This window comes from Myotis daubentonii, chromosome 16 (genome assembly GCF_963259705.1).
Source record: "Myotis daubentonii chromosome 16, mMyoDau2.1, whole genome shotgun sequence".
Lineage (NCBI taxonomy): Eukaryota > Metazoa > Chordata > Mammalia > Chiroptera > Vespertilionidae > Myotis > Myotis daubentonii.
This window is the reverse complement of record NC_081855.1, coordinates 46,374,005-46,395,088: the sequence shown is the minus strand read 5'-3', so window position 1 is coordinate 46,395,088 and position 21,084 is coordinate 46,374,005. Positions and strand designations below refer to the sequence as shown.

The following is a 21,084-nucleotide window of genomic DNA, read 5'->3' as shown; positions in this document are numbered from 1 at the left end:
GAGGAAAGTTGACACAATGAAGAGACCCCAGTGAGCCGAGAATTTCCATCCCGGGATATCTTAGAAAGGAAGGGATGGATTAGCAACTTTCTTCGAGGGCTGACTGGGGCAGGAATCTAGATGAGATGACTTTAAGACCTCTTCCAACATGGAGTCTACAAAAGACTCAAGACAAGCAACTGCCTAATTGCCACAAGCAATTCGATGTTGTAATTACTCAGCTGTAACGTGGACTAGGGAAGGGCACACAAGTCCAGAGTCTGCTACACAATCTGGCCTCTTCCCTCCAATTCACCCAGAGGACTCAGGGTTCTGGAGAGGTACCAGGCAACAGTGAGGATGCGAGAAATACCCCGTTGGCTATGGTTTTCTCCTTAACTCCTACTCTGGGTTATGTATGTACCTCCTGCCACTATCCAGGGCCAGTCTCTCCCTTACCTGAGATACAGATGGAGCCCTCACGGCCACAAACCTGTCCCAGCTAAATGTCCACTCACACACTGCGACCAAGCTTCCTGGCTGCCATGGAAACCAACATCCACGGTGAATCTGCCTTGATGAATATTAAAGCTGGTGGGGGGGGGGGGCGGGGAGTGAAATGAGTTCTTAGGGTGCCTATCACAGGGGCTGGCTGTGTGGGCCGGCTCTCAATGTTCTCTGCTCATGGAAGAACGGCCTCTGAGTTGCCCAATCAGGTTTGGGAATATTCCATAGTCCTTACTTGCAAGGACGGGAAATTTCTGTCTGGACATTCTTGACACTTGAATCACTGCAGCTGCAGGGTGAAGACTTGACTCGGAAGCAACTAGAAAGCTTCAGTGGGGACGAGACCCTTCTCATCTCTGCCTGAAGAGAACTATAATATATCCTCTCTCTCTCTCTGATTATGGTCTAGTAAATTCTCACACCTTCCCCAGGGATGGGAAAAAATAGAAGAAACAAAGGGTTTAGTTTCAGAACTCTTTCCTTTCCAGCTCCTGCTGCGCTTGTGGCTGGCATGTGGGCAGAGAGCAGGTTTCTATGGAGATAATGATAAGCAAAAATTTGGTGCTCAGAGTAGGTAATGTCAACAAGTTTGATCATGGAAAATCTGCAGCACCAATAATCTAAAGTTGACAGCACCTCTGGGATGAGGGAGAGTCCAAGATGGAAGCAGGGCCTATCCGGTGGGACAACACAGGGCTGGCCCCCCATCCCTGTCCCTCCCGCTAATGTACTCACGTGGCCTCTTCAAACACACGCACTCTCTCACAGCCTTCCGGAGGCTCCCGTTTGAAGACGTAGCTGTGATTGGGCCGAGGGGAGGAGGCAAACGCAAGGACTGGAGATGGGCTGCCGTCTTCAAGGAAGGCCGGGCGGCCTGGAGGGGAGGCTGCAAACAGAGCAAGGCTGAGTCCAGTGGAGCTGAAGGAAGGATCTCCACCGCCCTCCGCTCAGGCCCTGGCGTAAAGGGAAGAGGCTGATGCAGGAAGGTGGGGGCAGGGGTCATGCTCAATCAGGCTGTTTTTCTATACTCGACCTTAAAAGATCTTTGAGGCAGCTTACAAAAATACGTATCTTGTTACACAGGATAAAAAAAAATGCAGCTGAATTGACAGAAAAGTCAGGTCTAATACCAACTGTATGTTCCAGGAGATGAACGGCAATGGGAACTCCAAGCCTCGGACTTAAAGGAATCCTAATTTCTGTCTCTCTCTCTTCCTTCTTTCAAGGCTGCACTGCCCTGCCTGCCAACATACCATAGCTTCTTCCTCTCCACAGCCTTGAAAATCTATCCCTTCTTCCAGGAAGAGCTCTTGTACTGACTCAGAGAAGCAATCTTTACTCAACCCCACTCGTGGGATAAAATTCCTCTTGCTTCTCACGCAGCGAATGTACTTTCCCTAGGTTGCAAATATTGACTTTATCTGTATTTATCTCACATTTATTCCTTCTTACTCTATGCTCTGTTTACCTCTGTGTATTGTTAGGTCCTGCCCTTGGCCAGCCTACCTCATGGGATTGCTGTGAGAATCAAATGAGGCGATGCAGGCAACGGTGCTGTATAAAGTAAGGATCATTACTATCGGGAAGGAAGGACTCGGATCTTGTCCTGTTCGTGATGCGGCCAGGGCGCAGCAGAAAGTAGAGATTTGGAGTCAGAAAGTTTGGGTTTCCATCTGGGTCAAACCAGGGCACATTCTCTTATTTTATGTCATTTACAACCACCTTGAGACCTAGTGCTGGTAATGGGTACAGTGGACACCTGAACAGACTTGAGGGCTTTCAAGCCAAATATGGGATGAAGGGAGGGCTTCTTTGGATTCCAGTGAGGATTAAATAAAAGTATAGGTGCAGGGACTTTATGTAAATTACAAATCAGAATCGATATCAAGGACCGTTGTTATGACTAGTATAATGTATGGAATAAAGACGACTCACAAAGATATACTAGTTGCCTGGCAAATAAAGATGCCAGGCCTGCCATTGACTAGAGGCAGAAAAGGGAGTGGAGATGGCTCTGCACCCCGAGTGGGCCCTGCTGCCTCGGCCGCCTCAGGGCCTCCTCAGCTTACCTTTGTCATTGGGGATGGATGCCAGCTCCTCGACGGCACCCCGATGTTCCTCGCGGCTGGTCTGGCCAGAAGGCTGGGGGGATGCCAGGGGCATGGAGGGAGAGCTGGAGAGGTTGCCAGGCTCCAGGAGCAGGAGGGGGAGATCGCAGCTGCCACTCTGGGGGGGAGCTGGGGCGCGGTGCCCATCAGGAATATCGAGGATCTGCCGGGGAAAGGGTGGGTGATGACTCTGTCCTGGCTCTTCAGGACAACAGAGCTGTGGGGACCCTTGGGGTCCTCCCTTTGCCCTTGTTTCCATCCTCTATTCATAACGCACAGCGACAGCAGGACACCATTTCCTCAAGTCACTGATTTCCCGACTCCCCAGCCCCATCTAAGGGAAACCCCCTGCTATTTCTCCCCTAGCACTTCGGTCTTCTCCCTGTAGCACTTGCAGCTGATCTATAATTGCATATTTATTTGAATGGTTTCTCAGTGTGTCCCCCCTATCGGGCTGTAAGCCTCATGAGGGCAGGGACCTCCTGTGTGCCAGCCACCAGGACACCGTCCCGCTGTAGGCCACGATGGGACCAGTACGCAAACACCACGCACTGAACACCCTGCCCCCCTCACATTCAGTGGCACTTGTACCTACAGCTCACCAAATTGTGCGCGTGTGTTTGGGTGGGTATAAAATTCTACATACATGCCAACTTAAAATCAGTCAGCAAGTAAATGTAAACGGAGGAGTGTGCCCACTAGAATTATATTCATACTGCCCAAATGGCATTCCCCAATTGTACGTGTCAGTACACAAATGTGCCCGAGACTTCAGAAGAGGTAGCAAATAATTCAGCCTGGGAGTGGGGTGGGGAAGGCCACATGGGGGCACTGGGCAGGAAGGATGGATATCTGTCATCAGGTGGAGACGGGGGAGGGGAGTGGTAATACAGGCAACGGGTGGCTTTCACTGGGCACAGGGGTGACGGCAGCGGTGCCAAGTATGCGGGAAGTGAGCTGGTGCTTGGCTGAAGAACAACGCCTCGCTCATTCCTCCCTCTGGGACCTGCCTCTCTGCCGGCCCACCCCCAGAAAGCCTCCCCGTCACACCCACAGCTCTGCTGGCCCTGCGGGGAAGTCCATTTGAGTCTAATCAACTCCATTCGAGTTCCTTCTGCAGGCTGGTGTCTGCCCGTCACGCTGCTGCTGTGGCCGTCGCCTGTGAGCCCCAAAGAGCAAGAGTCCCAGCCCCGGCGACCAGACCCGGCCAGACGCCACCTGTCAGCGCACCCAGGCTGCAGCCCCACTCACCCGCAGCAGCTCCTCGTCACCCTGCTCCTTCACGAACACCTCCTCCAGCTCCTGGTTGAGCCCCTCGAGGCTCCTGTGCAGGCAGGGGCTGAGTCGAAGGACAGGGGCCCCTGCCGGGAAGCTGGGAGGGGACGCCTGAGGAGGAACACATGAAGCACTCCCTGAAACCCACCAAGCCCGGGAGCTATCAGTTCGGCCGGGGGTAATGGTCATGTCTACAGGGCAGCACCAAGTGAGTAAAGGAGGAACTGGGCACAGGTACTGGTTGCAGTAGGTCCAGTCAGTGGGGTTTTCTCCAGAGGTTGGCGCCTTGAGAGGTCGGGGGTACGCTTTTAACGGCTGCAGGAGCATCACGGCCTCAATCGTACAGGGGATGGGGGTGGGGGAGAGAGAAACTCAGAACAGTGGGAAGCTCTTCCAATGTCATTCACCAAGTCCAAGTTCACACTAAGGCGTTACCTGGGCACCCACGGGGCCACAGGACATATGGTGTGGTAGGGCTCAACCCGAGAGGCTCTGCCCACGTGGTGGGGGGAGTGTGCCAGGGAGGACGACAAAGGGGAGAGCTGGGTGGTGACATACCCTCAGTGTTCCCCGCACAGCATGGTCTCCTTGCAGGGGGGAGCCCCGCTCCTTCTCTTTCCCACTGCGGCTCAGCTTTGTCCTCTGCAGCTGTTGCTTCAACTTGGTAATCTGGGGGCCCAGAGAGAGGGAGAGGGGAGGCAGGTGAAGCAAAGCAAAAGTGCACTGGGTCCCTCCTCCCAGCACGGCTCCTGCCAGAGGCCCATGGAAATGCCTAAAAGGGAAATGGCAGTTCATCTTCCATCTCAAGCCACCTCCGTGGTGTTCCAAACTCTGACGATGGGTTCATCGGGCAAGCTGGGAACCTTATCAACTGGGTGACTTGATAGTTTGAATTACCCTGTATTGCACAGATGGATCAGTTTCCAAAAAATTTAAAAATATACAACACTCAAACCGTTTTTGTCTTTCACAGATTCCGAAGGCATGGAATACTACTCTATGAATAGAAATGGGAAATGATGTTTTTGAATTCACTCCCCAAAGTACATTCACAGCTATCTCAAAGGCCCGGGACCAGGAAGGATGGAAGGATTTCCCCCCATTTTAGAAGCAGACTGCGCTGAGTGAGGAGCAAGCTCTCCAGAGGGAATATCAGATTTTGTCCCGACTTCCATTTCCTGTAACAATTATGGATTATCATCCACAATTTTGAATATTATCCCTGTCACATTTGGGATTCTAGACCTACTTGCCTCAGCTGGCAAATGCTCAGAAGCCGAGCTATTTAAATATGGGCCTAAATTAAATGGAATTCGGAGGGTAGATGTGCTGCCCACAGCCACGCAAAATGACTACTGCCAAAAACAAAGTGCTTTCAGATTTGCTATTGGGGATCATTCAACCATGACTCCATGCTTAGTGTAAATAACTTGCTTACTCTGATAATTACAAATGTTAAATACTCTGCATTTTCCACTAGCCTTAAAGACTTCATATTTTTTCTGTTTTTGCAACCAAGAAGGCAGAAGTGACTCCCCCACAAAAGAGTCAAGGGTGACCCCTGGCAAGCTGGGCGGTGGCAGACAGAGCTGGGTTGGGAGCCCTGGAATTCCGGTCTATGGCTTTCTCTAGTCAACCTTGATGACTGGAACCCTCCTGAGAGAAAAGGAGGGCCAGGAAAAAGTGCTTGGAAACAATAACTATTTTTTTCTTCTTTTAAAACGAAGGCTGGATGAATAGTAAGTACTATATGGGGCTGGGGCTTTTCAGTTCCCAGGAAGGCACTCCCTATCTTCCTCCAGCCTCTGAACCGCTTATCTGGATCCAACCTCAAAGCACAGTGAGAACAATGGTGGCTCCCACCCTGTGCCCGGCTGCTGAAGGGCACCAGCGGCCACTGGCCAAGCCCCTGCTGGCAGGAGGGTCTTGGCTCCAAAGGCCTGGCCACCAGGCGGCTGGGAGGCAGCTGCAAGGAGCCATCTCATTAGGGAAAGACCAGGTCAAGGCAAGTGAGATGGAAGTGTGGGTCCACTTGGGAGCAGGTGCACCCGCGGTGCTGGGGGTGGACGAGAGCAGCTACTCCGGCCAGGAGGTCAAAGGGGACGGTTACCTCTTTGCGGTGGTCTGTGCTACCCCAGGACGCCGAGCGCTTGTGCGCACAGGAGCTGCTCCGCTCTCCTTCAAGCTCTTGCCAGGACAGGGGGGTCTGCAGGGAGAAGAACCGTGAAACGGAGCAGCTTCTCAGGCGGGGCTCAGGGGAAGCAGACACACAGTCTCCCAGGACAGGAGGCAGTGGCCTCTGCTCTCTCATCTGCTCCACAGCCCTCCTCAACGCTGTCAGCCTCTGTTATTCTTTCCAGGCTTCTCCACTGACTCCCTTTCCCATCACCTTCCTCCTGACGAGCCAGCAAGGCCGGCCTGCTCTCTGTTCTCTACGACTTCCACACATGGCTGACAGGCCCAGTTCTCAGTGCTCCCCAACAGTGAGCTCAAGGATTGCCCTCCCTGTCCCCACCAGCTCCAAAGAGGCATGGGCTCAGGGACCCACTGGCCTCCTTTATGCTCGAACCCTCCGTGTGCCCTGTACAGGCCCAGGTTCCTGGGAACCTAACGAAAGCAAGTTATTAGACAGGAAGCATGAATTGGAAAAGCAGAAAAAAAGGTCAACAGAGACCCCCTCCCTCCATCCCTGTCTGTGCGGTGCGGTGCCTCAAGCTGGTTCCGCGAGTCTCCCCTGCACACAGAGTAAGTGCTAGGGAGGCCTCCTGAATACCCAGGGATGGGACATTTTCAGATGGAGGGAGCCAGATTCTGAATTCAGCCCTGACTCCTGATCGCTCTTGGCTTTGTCACAGCTCCTTCTCCTGGGCCCTGCGCTGCTCCTCTGAGAACAGGGCTGTCAGTCTGCTGGCCGCCCTCCTGCTGCTGCACAGAAGACAGAGTTGGCCCAAGGTGGGAGGCAGGGGGAGTGTGTAGACCCACTTCCTGAGCCCCAAGCCGAGGGAGGAAGCTGTTGGCTCTAAGCACGAGGCAGGAGGACAAGATTCCTCCCACCACCAACATCCCTAGTTCCATTCCAAGGGAGGGGCCCAAGGGGGAATGCGCCAGTGGAACCAGTTCCTCTCTAAGTTCTTTGCATGAGCTGCCAAAACCATGAGGGCCTGGGAACCGTCTCCTACAACAGATCTGCTGACCTCCCCGGAGAGGTTGCTGCAAACAGAAGGGGGAGGAAAAGAGAGAGAAACCCAACAACTCAACACCCAACAGCTGCTAAGAAGAGCTCAGCAGGGACAGGCTGAGCAGGGCTGTGGGAGCAGCCTGTCCTGTGACAGCTGCCGGGGAGGGGCCCTGGGCAGGGGCTCCTTGGTTCTACCTTCTCCCAGCTGCCCACCCATCAGAACCTCAGCTGGACTGAAACAACAGCCAGGGTGAGACAACTGCCTACTTCCCTTCCCTGAGGCTAGCACCACGGGAGACTATCCGAGATCCATCCCCCCACAGTCCCCTCCTTTAGGAAAAAGGCAGGCAGCACATCCTCTGGCCCAGACCCCAAAGCCCTAGAGGTGAAGCTGCCTGACAGTCTATGGAAAGCAAGCAGCTGTCTGCTCCCAGATGCCTACATCTCTCTAAACCAGAGCTGGCAGACGGACCTCAGAAATGGCTGCTGCACAGATTGAAAAGTGAGGAGGAAGTCCACCTCCCCCTCAGCCCCCTAGGTTCGGCGGAGTGCTTGAACTCTCCTCCATCCGGGGCTCCAAAGCCAACCCCACGGGTGACTAGCTCTGCTAATCAAAGTGCTGAGTCTCCCACTAGCCTGTTGTCCCTGGAAAGGTGGCAGCGGCTATGGAGGAGGGATGACAAAGGTGATGAGCCTGCTTCCCCTCCTCCAGGAAGATGCTGTATTCACAGGTGGGTGGTGAGAGGTAAAAACAGCCACATTCAGGCTGCCACCGGTTCCACTAACATCTCTGGCAAACTCTTCAACTGCCTTCTCTCTTCTGAAACATGTGAGGGGGTGGAAGGAGAAATGTAGGCTCGCGCTGGAGTTTAGAAAGGATGTGAAAATTCACGGCAGCGAGGATCATCTCCTCTCTCAATCTGCTTTACTTCCCTGCGCTCTGTTCTGCAATGTCTTCCAGCAACTACTGCCTACTCTGTGTAAACTGTGCTACCAAGGCCACCGCTTTGCCTCAACACTCCACCCGGCCGTAGATATCACCGTCTTACCCTCCATTCCATGGGCTCTCCTCTCCATATTTGGCTCTGCCTTACCCAGGCAAACCAATCCCAGCTCCTTCTTCTTATTCATGCATTCAACAAATAGCTCCTCAATGCAAACTGTGCCAGGCAGTGTTCCAGGTGCTGGGGACACTACGATGCACAAACCAACAAAAATCCTCTTCCCCCTCGAGTTTATGTTCTAGTTGGGGGACACAGTCTCAACAATGACAAGTACTAAAGAGAAAAGTACACCAAAGAAAGGGGCTGGGAATGCTGGGATGTGGGTGGGGCGATGGGGAGACCGACTTGATTTTAAATGTCCGGAAGTCTTCAACGAAAAGGTAATGCCTGGAGAAAAACCTGAAGGGGATGAGGGAGTGAGCCCCGTAAGAGTGATCCAGGCGGCAGGAACAGCAGGTGCAAAGGCCCCGGAGCAGGAGCGAGCCTGATGTGTGGAGAACGATGAGGAAGTCAGTGCGGCTGGAGCGGAGTGAGCCAGGGGCACAGCAGTGGGAGGTCAATAGATGTGACAGATTGAAAAATGGTCCCCCACAGTATCAGGTCCTAATCCCAGGAACCTGTAAATGTTACTTAGGCAGTCACGTTTTTGCAGAGATGATTAAGTCAAGGTAGAAATATTATCTTGGGCTATCTGGGTGGGCCTTAAATGCCATTACAAGTGTCCTTAGGAGAGACAGCGGGAGATTAGACAGACACAGAAGAAAAGACGATGTGACATGGAGGCAGAAATGGGAGTGATGTGGCCACAAGCCAAAAAATGCTGGCAGCCACCAGAAGCTGGAAGATGCAAGGAACGGATCTCCCAGAGAGCCTCGAGAGAAAGTGCAGCCCTGCCAACACCTTGATCTTGGCCCAGTGAAATGGAATTTGGACTTCTGGCCTCCAGAATTGTGAGAGAATAAATTTTTGTTGTTTTAAGTCACTAAGTTTGAAGTAATTTGTTATAGCAGCTTTGGGTACCTATACATAGATTATGCTGTATCTGAAGCTGTTCACATGCTGGCCTTGAGAGTTCTCATGGCAGGCATGTGCACAAGTGTGGTCTTTGGTGCCTCCTACTGAACCGGGAGCGTCAAGAGTGGGGGCCCTGCCCTGCCCCTTATCTTCAGTGCCCCTGGGTGGACAAGCCCCTCCTCCTCTGGGTCTCACCAGAGGTCTCCTTGGAGCACAGAGAAGTCACGGCTATTGAAGGCTACCCTTCAAAGAGCAGCCCTCTGGGGCACAACAGGAGCCAAGCCATGCTGCGTGACAGCACGGTAAGGAGTCGTTCCAGATGACCCTTTGGAAGCAGGGTGGAGCTTGTGCTCAGCAGGCCAAAGTCATGTTGGTCAACGGGACTCATGCACTGGAACAGATTTGTGTGAACACCCTGGCCCGGGGGGAGCAGCTGGAGGAAAAGCAGGGCTATTTACCAGCCAACTGTGCAGATGATGCTCGGATTATGCAAAACTGATGTGGGTTAGAGCAAGGAAGCCTTGCCTGGGGTTCTGGGATCCCAGAGCACCATGTGGACGGATAACTGGGCACAGGGATGGAGGAGAGATTTCCAAAGACCAGCCTGATAGAACAAGGCAGGGGCCAAATGGAGCTGAAACCCTCCCAACTATAGTCTGTTTCTCTGCCCCCAACCCAACTAAGTTTCTGCCTGGACTCTGCGGCAGGAAGAGTCTAGTTGTGTTGTCTCCAGTGACGTTGGCAGAGCCCAGCTGGGTCCTAGAGCATAACCCAGTATACCTGTGTGGAGGCACCGGACAGCATGGTGCCTGGCTTGGTCCAGATGGTCAGTAACTACGTGTTGAAATGAAATCCAGCAGGGAATCGGCTCCCTGGGACTCTGGCCAGACAGAGACAGGAAAGACTCTGAGGGGGGTCTGCCGGCCAGTTCTGAGAACTCCGGCTGCAGGTGGCCAAGGCCACCATCTCTGGCCCTACAGTGACCATGCAACGCTCACATTTTCCATCATGAACCCATTTTCAAACATTCTGTGCTGTTGTCACACCACATGCTGAACAACTGGTCCTGCTCACCATTTGGGGAAGTGGGCGCTGTGCCCAGGCCCCCACCCCCACAAAGGCAGGCCCATCATGGGCAAACTGAATTGTGTGTCACCACTGAATGTTAAGGCACTGGCTTGGGAGAAGGAGGACGACATGACACAGGTAGGGCAAGTCACAGAAAGGGAAGTCTTCCCAAACAGAGATGCCACCCTGCCTCCTGCCTTCAGGGCACACCATGAGGTTTGTCAAGGACTTAAGCCATCTTTTTTCCTAAAGGGTAAGTCAGGCCTAAGGAACAAGTCTGTCATGGAGGCTTCCCCATCTCCCCTGGAACAAGTGAGGCTGGGGATGAACAGAAGAGGGGACGGTGGGTGGGGGCGGTGGGTGGAGGGAGGCAGAGCAGGTCCCCAGGTCCCATCTGTCTGCAGATGAGAACACCAGCAGGGGAATTCTGCTCAAACAGCCATGCCAGCTGTGGTGAGACCACTTCCTCCCTCCAGAAGAGTGCAGAAGACTCCAGTGCTTTGCACAGCAAGGAGAGAGAGGGGTGACCGCAACGGGCATGTGGGCCCACCACCACCCTGGCCCAGGTCCAGCCGCTAGGAGAGGCCACTTGGCAGCCAGCTCTAGTTTACCAGCTGAGTTGGGGGAAGAGTGGTCCGGAGAGGGGAGCAGAAATTCAGGTTGATCTGGAGAATCCTGACAAGTCCTCCAGATTAAGGTGACTGCACAGAAGCCCTCCTCCTCCTCCCTGGCTGGCCACTGTGCGTCCAGCTCCTGCTGCACCTGAGCGCTTCCTTGGTCTCACCAAGCTGGTCTCTGGGAGACCTGCTCATCCCTCTCCCATTGCTCGTCCTGCCTCAGAACATGCAGCATCTCCAAAGCACTCCTTCCCCGAGCACCACATTCAGACCTCCTCGCCTTCCCAGAACCACCAGCTTCCCAGTGGGACCCATCCACGTCTCTTCCTCCCCGGCCCCAAGCAGCGAGGTAACTCAGCCCTCCATGTCAGACCCTAAATTGTCTGGACACCACCTGTGCCTGCCTAAGGGCTTAAAACACAGCTAAGCCCAGGGAGGGCTACTGGGGCTGTTGTCAACCTGCTATATTCGACAACGGAGGGCTTTTCACTCCACCTTCTGCCTGTGAGGAAGCCTTGAGGATGCAGCCCAACTGGCTATCCAAATAGCCTGGCAGGTGACTTGTGCTTGCTGCCCAGGTCTGAAACTTGCCTGGAACGGGCAGGGCTCCTGCTTGCTCTATGGGGTTCAGAAAAGGGAGTTGCACAGTGGTTCCCTGTTTACTGCAAGGCAGGCCCCCGGGAATGCCAGGGCTGATGAGGTCTCCACACACACACTCTGGCTGCTGACTCTGGGTCGGGGGGAAGAGGAGGTGGGGGGGTGGTGAGAGGTGCAGGCGGTGCGGGGAGGAAGAGTGCAGAAGTGAAGGCCAGCCAGATACAGAGGATACTATATTGGTGTGGCTGGAAGAGAAAGGACAGAATGTGGGGTAGGGGTGGGAACAGGCCCCCTCAAGCTCAGAAAAATTAGGGTAAGAGAGGGCGCCAATTTATTTTTAACAGTTTAAAAGCTTTCAAAAACTTTGGTAGATCCCACCTCCCTACCTTTCCCCTTACTCCCTAGTATCTCCTCAATAAAAACTCATCTCCAGTCCATTCTGGGTGATATACCCATGCTCAGTAGGGAGATGCCAGGAGAGCCTCAGGTCATCATGGTGTAATACCAGTGTGGAAGGTAGCTTGTGCCAGGCCAAGGACCCAAGCAGGAATTTGAACGGTGCCCAAAACCTAGAAGCAGAAAATTCCCAGAAGGCCAGGAATGAAAGATGGGCAGAGCACATACTTGGTTTGGATGCCTACGTTGATCAGAATTCTCCCACCTCCTGACTGCAGCCACAATATTGACAGGTTGCTAAGAGTTCCTCGAGGGCTGGAGCCCATCCCAGGGAAAGAGGAAAGCTGCACAGCTCGGCCTTGCCAGGCCCATGGAGGCGCATCGCTGACCTCTGTCTTGCTGTGGCAGGAAGCCCAGACTTGTTATATAAAAGATCTGGCCTGCAGTTGGAGCCTGAGCAGCAACACACAGCCTAGAGTCCATGCCTCTAAATCCGAGGCCAACCCTGCCTGGAGTTGACACAGAGAATGCTATGTGAAGAGTGGGACGGAGGCTTCCTAGAAGTCTGGCAGCAGGAAATGACAGAGACAGGCTACATGGCAGCCTGCCATCTGACAAAGAGGGATGCATTCATGAGCTTACACACGTGAAGTAACCTCAAGTCCTGTTCCTCCGGGAAGCCCTCCTTGACTACATACATTATTTGGGCTAAACACGACTCTCCAAAGAGAAAGGGGTGTGTGCTCCAGGTCGGTGACGGGGAAGAATGACCTATCCTACTTGCCCTTTTCTAAGGGTACAGGGAGCAACAGTTCCCAGGGCTCCCAGGAAGTAGACCTGCTCTGTCCGCCACCTGGAGTGTGTTCTCCCTTCCCTTTCTGTTCATAGATCTAAAGGGAGCCATCGATTCCAACAGCAGTAAATTCCTGTAGGGCCAAGGTAGGGCATTCCCATGAGAATTCCCCTCCTCTGAAATGTGCCAGATACTTGCCCCCAAGCATCCCTTAGCTGTTTGTTCACTGGCCTCCATGGAACTGGCACCCAGACTCACAGCGGCCAAATCTTGTTCTCATTTCCTTATTCTTCACTCCGACATGCCAAGAACAGTGCTGGGCATTCAGACTCTCACTAACACCATTGGAAAACGGACCTCATTAAGAAATAAATAAATAAAAGAAAGGGACTGACGTGATGTGCTCAGAAGAGGAGGCAGGGTGAAGCGAGCGCACGAAACACTTCCACATTTGGCCACCACCCCCCCCATCTCCAGCCAGGCAGAGCGGGCACCGCACGCCCCGCCCCCCGCCCCCCGCCCCCCCAAGCTGCACAGGAGGAGCTGACTTGCCCAGTCTCCCCAGGATGCTGCTTTGCCTCTGAGCCCGTACCTTCCTTCCTGAGGACGACTCATTTGTCCTGAGGTTGAACAGGAATAGGTTTAAACTACATCAGAAGGGAAAATGTTTGACGCTTAACAACATGACGGCTGAGACTGTTGAAGTCTTGAATCAGATGAAGAAATACCTTTGTATAATTTCACAGGTGACTTCTTGCTCAGGCTAACACTATCTTATTCAAAAGCTGACAAATGGGCTGGGTGATCTGCGGCGATTCCTTCCAAGTTCACGAAGCTTAGTGAAAAGGTTGTCGGGAAGAAAGGGGACCTGGGCTCCACAGGACTCCAATGAGTCCACTGAAATCCCAGACTGAGCTGCTGGCTAGGGATCAACTCTCCATTATCTGAGAGCCTTCTACTCCTATTGCTCCAGTGAGATCTATCCTGGCTCAACACACTCTTTGGCCACCTCTTCCAGTTGTCTGGGGAGTGCAAACTCAACTGGATGTTGGCCTCGGTTTAATTTTAGCAAGGCAAATCTCATTTTTTAAAACCTAGATAAAATTCCAAAATCAGCTCTTGCTTACCCACACATCAATACTCAAGCCAAACTGAAAAACCCAGATTGACTTCTCTCCCATCAGTCAGGTGCAATACATACTCATTTTCATGTAAGTTTACAAAGAAAACCGAGCTGGTAAACATGAGGTGACAAAATGCTACATGGTGAATACGTACAGCCGAAACCCAAGACAAGTAATGCCAAGGACTGAGGGTTGGAAAGTAGGCCAAAGGCCTCCTCAGCCAGCCCCTGCCCCCATCCTTATTCCTTTTCCAGTGAGGGGAGAGCATTACCTGGGTGGCCTTGTCATTGGTACAGCAGGTGAAGGCCCCATCGGCATCTCGTGGCCACTGGCCCAGGAGGTACGAGCTGAGGATGGTGTCCAGCGAGAATGTGCGTCGGACCTGAGGTGGCTGAGGTCTACACACGGGCTTTTCTGCACACGGGACGCTGGCTGGAAGAGAGCACAGCACGCCCCTTGGCATCAGCATGGTGGGAAGAGGCATGGAAACCAACCTTCTCTCTTCTCCGAAGCCTCGCCTGACTGCCACCTCTTCACGTGCATCCGCCCCCCCTAAAGGAATTTGGAGCTGCCCATAAAAGCACACACAGAGAGCTCTCCCGATTAACCAGCTGGCTGCTATCGCTGGAAACAATTTGCACCATTTTACTTTGGACTGGGATGACCTTACATACATGTCCCCCATCTTTTTCCTGTTCCTAATGGGCTAGGAACTGTGAAGTCTGAGGCCTCCATACGGAGTTTCCTGAGAGCAGGACTGTTTCCCATCATTAGAGAGGGAACGCTAAGTAGACAAAAACCAAATTTTCTTCCATCTTTTATCTCCCGCCCTTCTCCTTCCCTTCAGCACTCACTGCAGGGCTCCTAAGCACTACACAAATTCAACCAACTACCTGAAGGACTCTTTTTTTAAAAAATATATATGTTTTTATTCATTTCAGAGAGAGGAAGGGAGAGGGAGAGAGAGATAGAAACATCAATAATGAGAGAATCACCTACTGGGGATTGAGCCTGCAACCCCGGAATGTGCCCTGACCAGGAATAGAACCGTGACCTCCTGGTTCATGGATTGACGCTCAACCACTGAGCCAGCCACACTGGCCGGGTTGAAGGACTCTTTATACTTCCTTCAGGATTGGTCAGCCCCAGGGAACCTAGATGCCTGAGACAAAGAAAATGATATAATATTGACTTTCAACTATTGAGCCTGAGGAGTCAGCTTAGGGAAATATCCACGTTTTGGTTCTCTCCTCTATCTCAGATTTCTGGCTAAATGGGACAAAAATAAAGCAATCATAAATGCATTCACTTTAATTTTACCTGGACCACAGCTTTCTGGGAGAAAGTAAAAGTTGAGACTGTTGATAACATGTAAGGGTTCCGGAATTATCTATAATTTTCAATCATCTCGGTGGACCATGTTTTCCATGGCCACATTCAAAACACTACTAACTTAAGATCTGTAAGGTTCTTTTCTTTAAACAGAGCAAGATGCTTTCACATTTGTATTAATCCCTTAATAATTCATCTGTGCATTAAGCACAGCAAAAGGAACTGGGGATTGTGGGTATCAATAAACTTGAAGAGCTTGACATTTAAAAAGACACTAACAGCCCTGGCCGGTTTGGCTCAGTGGATAGAGCTTTGACCTGCAGACTGAAGGGTCCCGGGTTTGATTCCGATCAAGGGCACGTACTTTGGTTGCAGGTTCCCTGGCCCTGGTCGGGGTGTGTGCAGGAGGCAACCAATCGATGTGTCTCTCTCACAGTGATGTTTCTCTCTCTCTGTCCCTCTCCCTCCCTCCCATTCTCTCTAAAAAAAGTCAATGGAAAAAATATCCTCGGGTGAGGATTAGCAACAACAAAAAAAGAAATCATACTGTACATATTTTGCAATGTGCTTTTGCCTTATATCATAAACACCTTTCCAAATCAATATACACTGATTTAAACACAACACATTCCTTTAATAAAGTTTAAATGATCTTAACGTTTCTGTTAAAACTCTTCAAAGGCCCTCTTTTCAAGATGGTAATCAAAAGCCTCATGTTTTGACCCCACTTACCTGCCTTACATTTCACTCCTTTTCAAAGCCTCCGTCCTGCACAAACTACACTACCCAGCTTCTTACCCAGGTCCCGGGCCTTCGCTCCTCTGAGGTTTGCACATGTGTCCAAGGTTGAAATCTTATCAGTCCACCAAGGCCTGCCTCCACCTCCAAGAGCCTTCTGGAACAATCTCTCCAGATTTTCTCATTTCCTCCAGCACTTTGTACCCTTCTAGTACTTACCATCTTCTCTTTTGGATTATGGGTACGTGTGACTCCTATATAATAAACAACCTGTGGCCATGGACGGTCCCTAGTTTATCTTTGTACCCCTCCCAGTGCCCAGAGCATAGGGCTGGTGATCGGCAGGTGCCTAAGTATTTGCATAAAATAAACTCTTACTGTAAGGGTAAACTTGCTTTATACCGTGGATTCCAAGTTTGCCTGCACATCCATGCTCCACCCACTCCCCAGGGGTAAAGCCACCCGAAGTGCTTGCCTCTTTTCCTCCGAGGCTCAGAAAACCCAACCTCTTTCTTCCCCATCCTGCGCCCTGTCGCCCTGGAAGTCAATGACAGGCACGCTGGGTTCGAGTTCCAACTTCATCTCCTACACTAGCTTTTCAATCACTCATCTTCCTATCACTCACCTTCCTATTCTGCACTTAAGATAAAAAAGCAGCAATCAGATAGTTCTGGGAGCTTCTAACCTGAATGTCAGCAGCCAAGTCAGACACCAAAATGCTGTGGCCCCCCTACAATGTCTTTAAGAGCCCAGCAGTGAGGTGGGGGCTCTGGAAAAGCAAGTTTACATGACAGAGAAGCAAAGAAACAAGGAAACAGGTGGGTAGCAGATGAGCAAGAAACTGGTATAAAGGCCAGAACGCCACAATCCTCATGGCTGTGTCATCCCTGTGTGAAGGGAGAGGGCTGTGGCTCCAGGGCTGAGAAAGAAGCGATGGGGAGAAAGATATCTTGGAGACGCCTCTCCCAGTCGCTTGGCAGAAGTTGCTGCCTTTGCTCTACTGTGTTTATATAGTCCTCAAGTTTTGCCCCATCCCACAAAGTTTGTTAATGAATTGCATCTTTTATTTTCCCAGCAGCTTTCAAAGGTGCTAGGGAAAGACTGGTAAGGAAACCAACACGTAGGGAAGCCCAGTCTCAGATTGGATTCAGTCACCCTGCAAGTCAGAGACAGTCCCAGATCTAAATCTAAGCTTCCTCCCTCCTATCTCAGTTCACTGGGGCTCCGGGCCCTCTTGCATGAGGACATGCTCTGAGGCTGCTGGAACATCTGCCTGGACACCTGGAGGAAGGATTGCCTCGTTAGCTACTTTTCAGGGAAGGAGATAATAGGCCTGACCTGAAGGTCAACAATGACCTTTTTCATTTTATGGGTTCCTTGGGGTGGTAGGGGGGGGGTATGAAGTCTTTGAAATGTGGGGTTAAAGCATTCTGCTATCTTCTGGGGACAATTTACACCCCACCCATGTTAAATCATTCCATTACCCTTCATATCCCATCCATTCATGAGCTATAGCAGAACTCCAATCTCAAGGGCAGCCGTCAATGTGGTACTTCACTCCCGTTGCTCCCTGGGCTAGGGAGGGCTCAGAGTCCTGGAATTTGACATGAGACTCCAACCACCACTCATTATGGTCAACTCTGCATGCTTTCAGGCCATCTCTGACCAAAGTTATTTACAAAGACTCTGAGGACTTCATGGGTACTGACTTACTCCTCCATATACCAGAAACAAAACAAAACAAACAAAAGCAAAACAAAACATACCCCATACATACAAAAGAAAGAGGGGGGGAGGGAGGGAGACAGGGAGGAAGCGGGTAAGAGAGAGGGAAGGGAATGGGGGGAAATCAAGCACCTAATCCAGACCCAGCTGCCTTGGACACCCTCTTCTCTGCTAGATCTGCAAGGGTCTCACCACAGCTCAGTCGAACTAGAGGACTTGCCTCAGTTTCTTTTCCTCAAATGAGACAGCTGGGCCTCGCCCTATTTCTATAGTGACCACATCCTAGTGCAATGTGTTGGCACAGCTCCTAGGAAGCCACAAAATGACTGACTTACCTTCTGTCTCAGAGCCCTCAGCAAGGATCTCTTCCCTCCCAAACCCCCAAATTCTTAGCAGGTCCTGGCGCCTTGGAAGAGTCCATAAAATGCCATGCTTCCTTCTTGTCCAAAATATAGGGGAGGGGGAGGCATTTAAAAATTAGATTTTTATTCCAAAAATCTCATCCCCAATGGTTTGGGGAACACCTGCTAATTAGGGCACCAAAACTGATTAAGGGCTAAACCAAGGTGTCAAGTTCTCCCCAAATGCAACCCCAACTAAAGCCAAAATCAGACACATTTTGTTCCATCCTGGAAGGGGCCACAGGCTGAAGCAGTGCTCCCCCACCCGAATATGTGGGGGCTCAGACCAGAGGGATCTAGTCCTGACTGCAGCTCTGCCTTCACTGTACTGCGGTGTGACTGTAGCCAACACCAGGCAGTCTCCCTGGGCCTGCCCTCCCATCTGGCAAGCAGGAGCACGACTCCGCCTACATTCCCTCTTAGGGATGCTGTAAAAAAACAGATGAGATACAAGTGCACTTGGAAGTCTTCATTAGCTAGCTAGATTAGGTCAAACCCACTGTCATAATCCCTCCCCATACCACAATCCTTTAGGATTAAAGGTGGGGGTGAGGGGGCCTAGAAAGAGGCCACCAGACAAGACAGCAGCGCGAGTTCTAGCCACCACTGTCCCTTGGGAAGGTGCACATCTGCAGTGTCAAAGCCCTGCCCTTCACTGGGAAGTCAAACGCGGCATGGACACCCCCCTGAGTAAACGGCGCAGGGGCGGAAATAAAACTGCCTGGAGACGTGGGCACCAGCAGCCGCGGGGCAGCACTCAAGTTGTGCTACTCACTGAGACCCACCTCCGTGAGGAACACCCCCTAAGAGACCCACGAGCTTGTCCCTCATGGGCCTACCAGAAGGATCTAGGGAGAGGGCTCTGCTCTGCCACTGTGTGATGATGCTTAACGGAGGAGCTCCGAAAAGCAACAACGGTTGCTTGTGGTCAGAAGATGAACTGGTTTCATTTCTGGAAAGTACCCCTCTCAGATTTGGGAAACGGGGAGGATTATAAGACAATCGGCTCTCCTATCTGAGGAGAGACGCCCGTGTCATGACAGGCCATGACAAAGCAGCAGGCCGCCAGGGCCCTGGCTGGGTGGCTGCGGGAGGGTGGAGTGTCCTGTTTACAGCGCTGTGGGGTATTATCGGCCCATCGCATGCAGCAGCCTCCGCGGCCCAACCACCTGGCGGGGCGCTTGGCACCGGGCCAGGCCATTTCACCCTGTAGCTGATCAGTGGCGGATGCTTTGGTTCTTGGGCAACGGCAAATGGAAAAAACAAAACAAACCAGCACACACCGGAGATAAGAAGCCTTAGTGCTATCTTCCAGAGCCACTTGGCCCTGGCTCCCAACTGCTGCATTTTTATGGCTTTGGGAGAGGGGGCTCTGGGTGCAGAGGACCAGCAGTCAAATGTCTGCGCACTGGGGGACAGTCAATAGGGAGGAGAGCACACAAGGGCAGATAAGACACGGAACCAAGAGTGCTAGCCGGGGCCTGGCACACCACAGGGGACCGACGGATTGCTCCAGCAAGCAGATTTTGCATGCCCACCACAGGCCAGCTCTGTGATAAGCGCTGTGATACAGGAGGAGTAGGAGAAGAAGCTGCTAACAAGGTTACAACCCCTAAGCACCTGAGGGACCCCAGCCAGCGCCTCTTCAGAAGGATCACCCAATGGTCTCTCTGCTCTCTCCTATCCCCTGGCTGGAAATCAGCTCAGGCCTGACCACACCCGCAAACGCCCATCCTTGGTACCCAAAGGAGAAAGGTGACAGCTCTTAGAAGGGCAAGACAGGGTCAGGGGAAGGGGGAAGGCAGCAGATGGCGCAGGAAGTGAGGCGTTTGTGGCTGCCCTTCTCAACTTGGCCGGAGATGGACTGTGGGGCGGAGGCTTAGCAGCTTATGAGGAGAAATCAGGCCCTGACCAAAGGGTCCTGGCTGGGCATCTAGGGGCGCTACCTCACTTATTTTACTCTCGTGTAGGAGACAGAAGCCTGGGAAATAAGACAAGGCTGCCCTCCACCCATCCTCCATCAGCCTGAAACCTAGTGATCCCAAAATACCCGAGCACAGAAAGAAGAAGAGAAAGGCAGCCAATGAGACCTCACACGTGGCAAGAACTCAACAACTAGCAGGTCCAACAAACAAGTTATGAGTCACTTTCTCATGTTGTTGGGCTTTGAAGCATTATTAGCTCGAGTTGTCTCGCCTCCCCTCTTAAAGAGAAAATGGCTCTTATTTAGAACAAAAACTGTACATATGTTGAGGGAAAGAAGAAAATGCAGATGAACAAAAAATGAAAACTAAAAACTATGCATGCCCCCACTCAAAGATCACTACTGTGCATATCTTCCCTGGCCCCGCTTCATGCACATATGGGTGCATACATATTTTTTATAAAATGAGATCACATCATACACATTTTTCTACAATCTGCTTTTTTCAGTCACCGATCTTCAGTTAGGAAGGACAAGCAGGCCCAGGGCTGAGGCGGGGCACATGGTTTGCACATGGAGGGAGCAGGCGCGACCCTGTCCCATCTCCTAGCTGTGATGCAGAGATTTTTTTTGGAGCGGGGGAGGGGGGAAGGGGGATGTTAATCTGGAGATGAGCAAAGTGAAATAGGGATTCAGAACCCTACACATTTCCCCAATAACAGAGTTGCAGTGAGTAGGGGAAGTCCCTCCTACAGCTTCACAGGGATTACTTTTCCATTTCGGTACACGTGCTGGGATTACACAGGGCAGGCAGTCTTCTGAGCTCCCAGCGCTCCAGCACCGCTTAACTGCTTAACTCGGGGACGTGTGGGTTTTGGAGGGAAGTTGCGGTCAAACCGAAATCCCCAATCTGACTGTACAAGCGTTAGAACCCTCCTTGGAAAGCCCAAGGAGACCCCATCCATCCCAGCTGGGAAAATTAAACTTGGGCCTTTGAATACTTCTTTCAACACCAGGCAATAGCTCATTTCAACCATAACCGGGAGAAGAAACCAAAGAAACTAGATTAAAAAGGAAGAAGAAATCAACAGTAACATCACATTTCCCTTACCAAGAAGGCTTACCTACCTAACCAGAAAAGAGCGATGAGATTTGTATATGCGTGAAAAACTTCTCAGACAGGCCCCTCAATTAAGTACTGACTCCATATTTAAGTGTGTAGCTCAAATGAAAGCGTTTCTGGCTACATGTCTGACTCTCCAGGGCGCAGACCACAGCTATAGGCAGCTGGAGAGAAGGGCCAG

At 51.8% G+C, this 21,084-nt stretch overlaps 1 protein-coding gene across 2 annotated transcripts in view; it reads right to left on the bottom strand.

Moving 5' to 3' along the window:
* FAM117A (family with sequence similarity 117 member A) overlaps nt 1–21,084 on the bottom strand; it is a 41,205-nt gene that overhangs the window by 2,590 nt on the left and 17,531 nt on the right. Inside the window, exons 2-7 of one of the 2 annotated variants that reach the window (XM_059670673.1) lie at nt 13,932–14,092; nt 5,980–6,075; nt 4,428–4,538; nt 3,846–3,980; nt 2,556–2,757; nt 1,222–1,372 (exon numbers count right to left, since the gene is read on the bottom strand). In XM_059670673.1, the coding sequence (XP_059526656.1) occupies nt 1,222–1,372; nt 2,556–2,757; nt 3,846–3,980; nt 4,428–4,538; nt 5,980–6,075; nt 13,932–14,092 (856 nt within the window). The remainder of the gene's footprint in view (nt 1–1,221; nt 1,373–2,555; nt 2,758–3,845; nt 3,981–4,427; nt 4,539–5,979; nt 6,076–13,931; nt 14,093–21,084) is intronic. The other variant, XM_059670674.1, reaches the window with a different exon arrangement.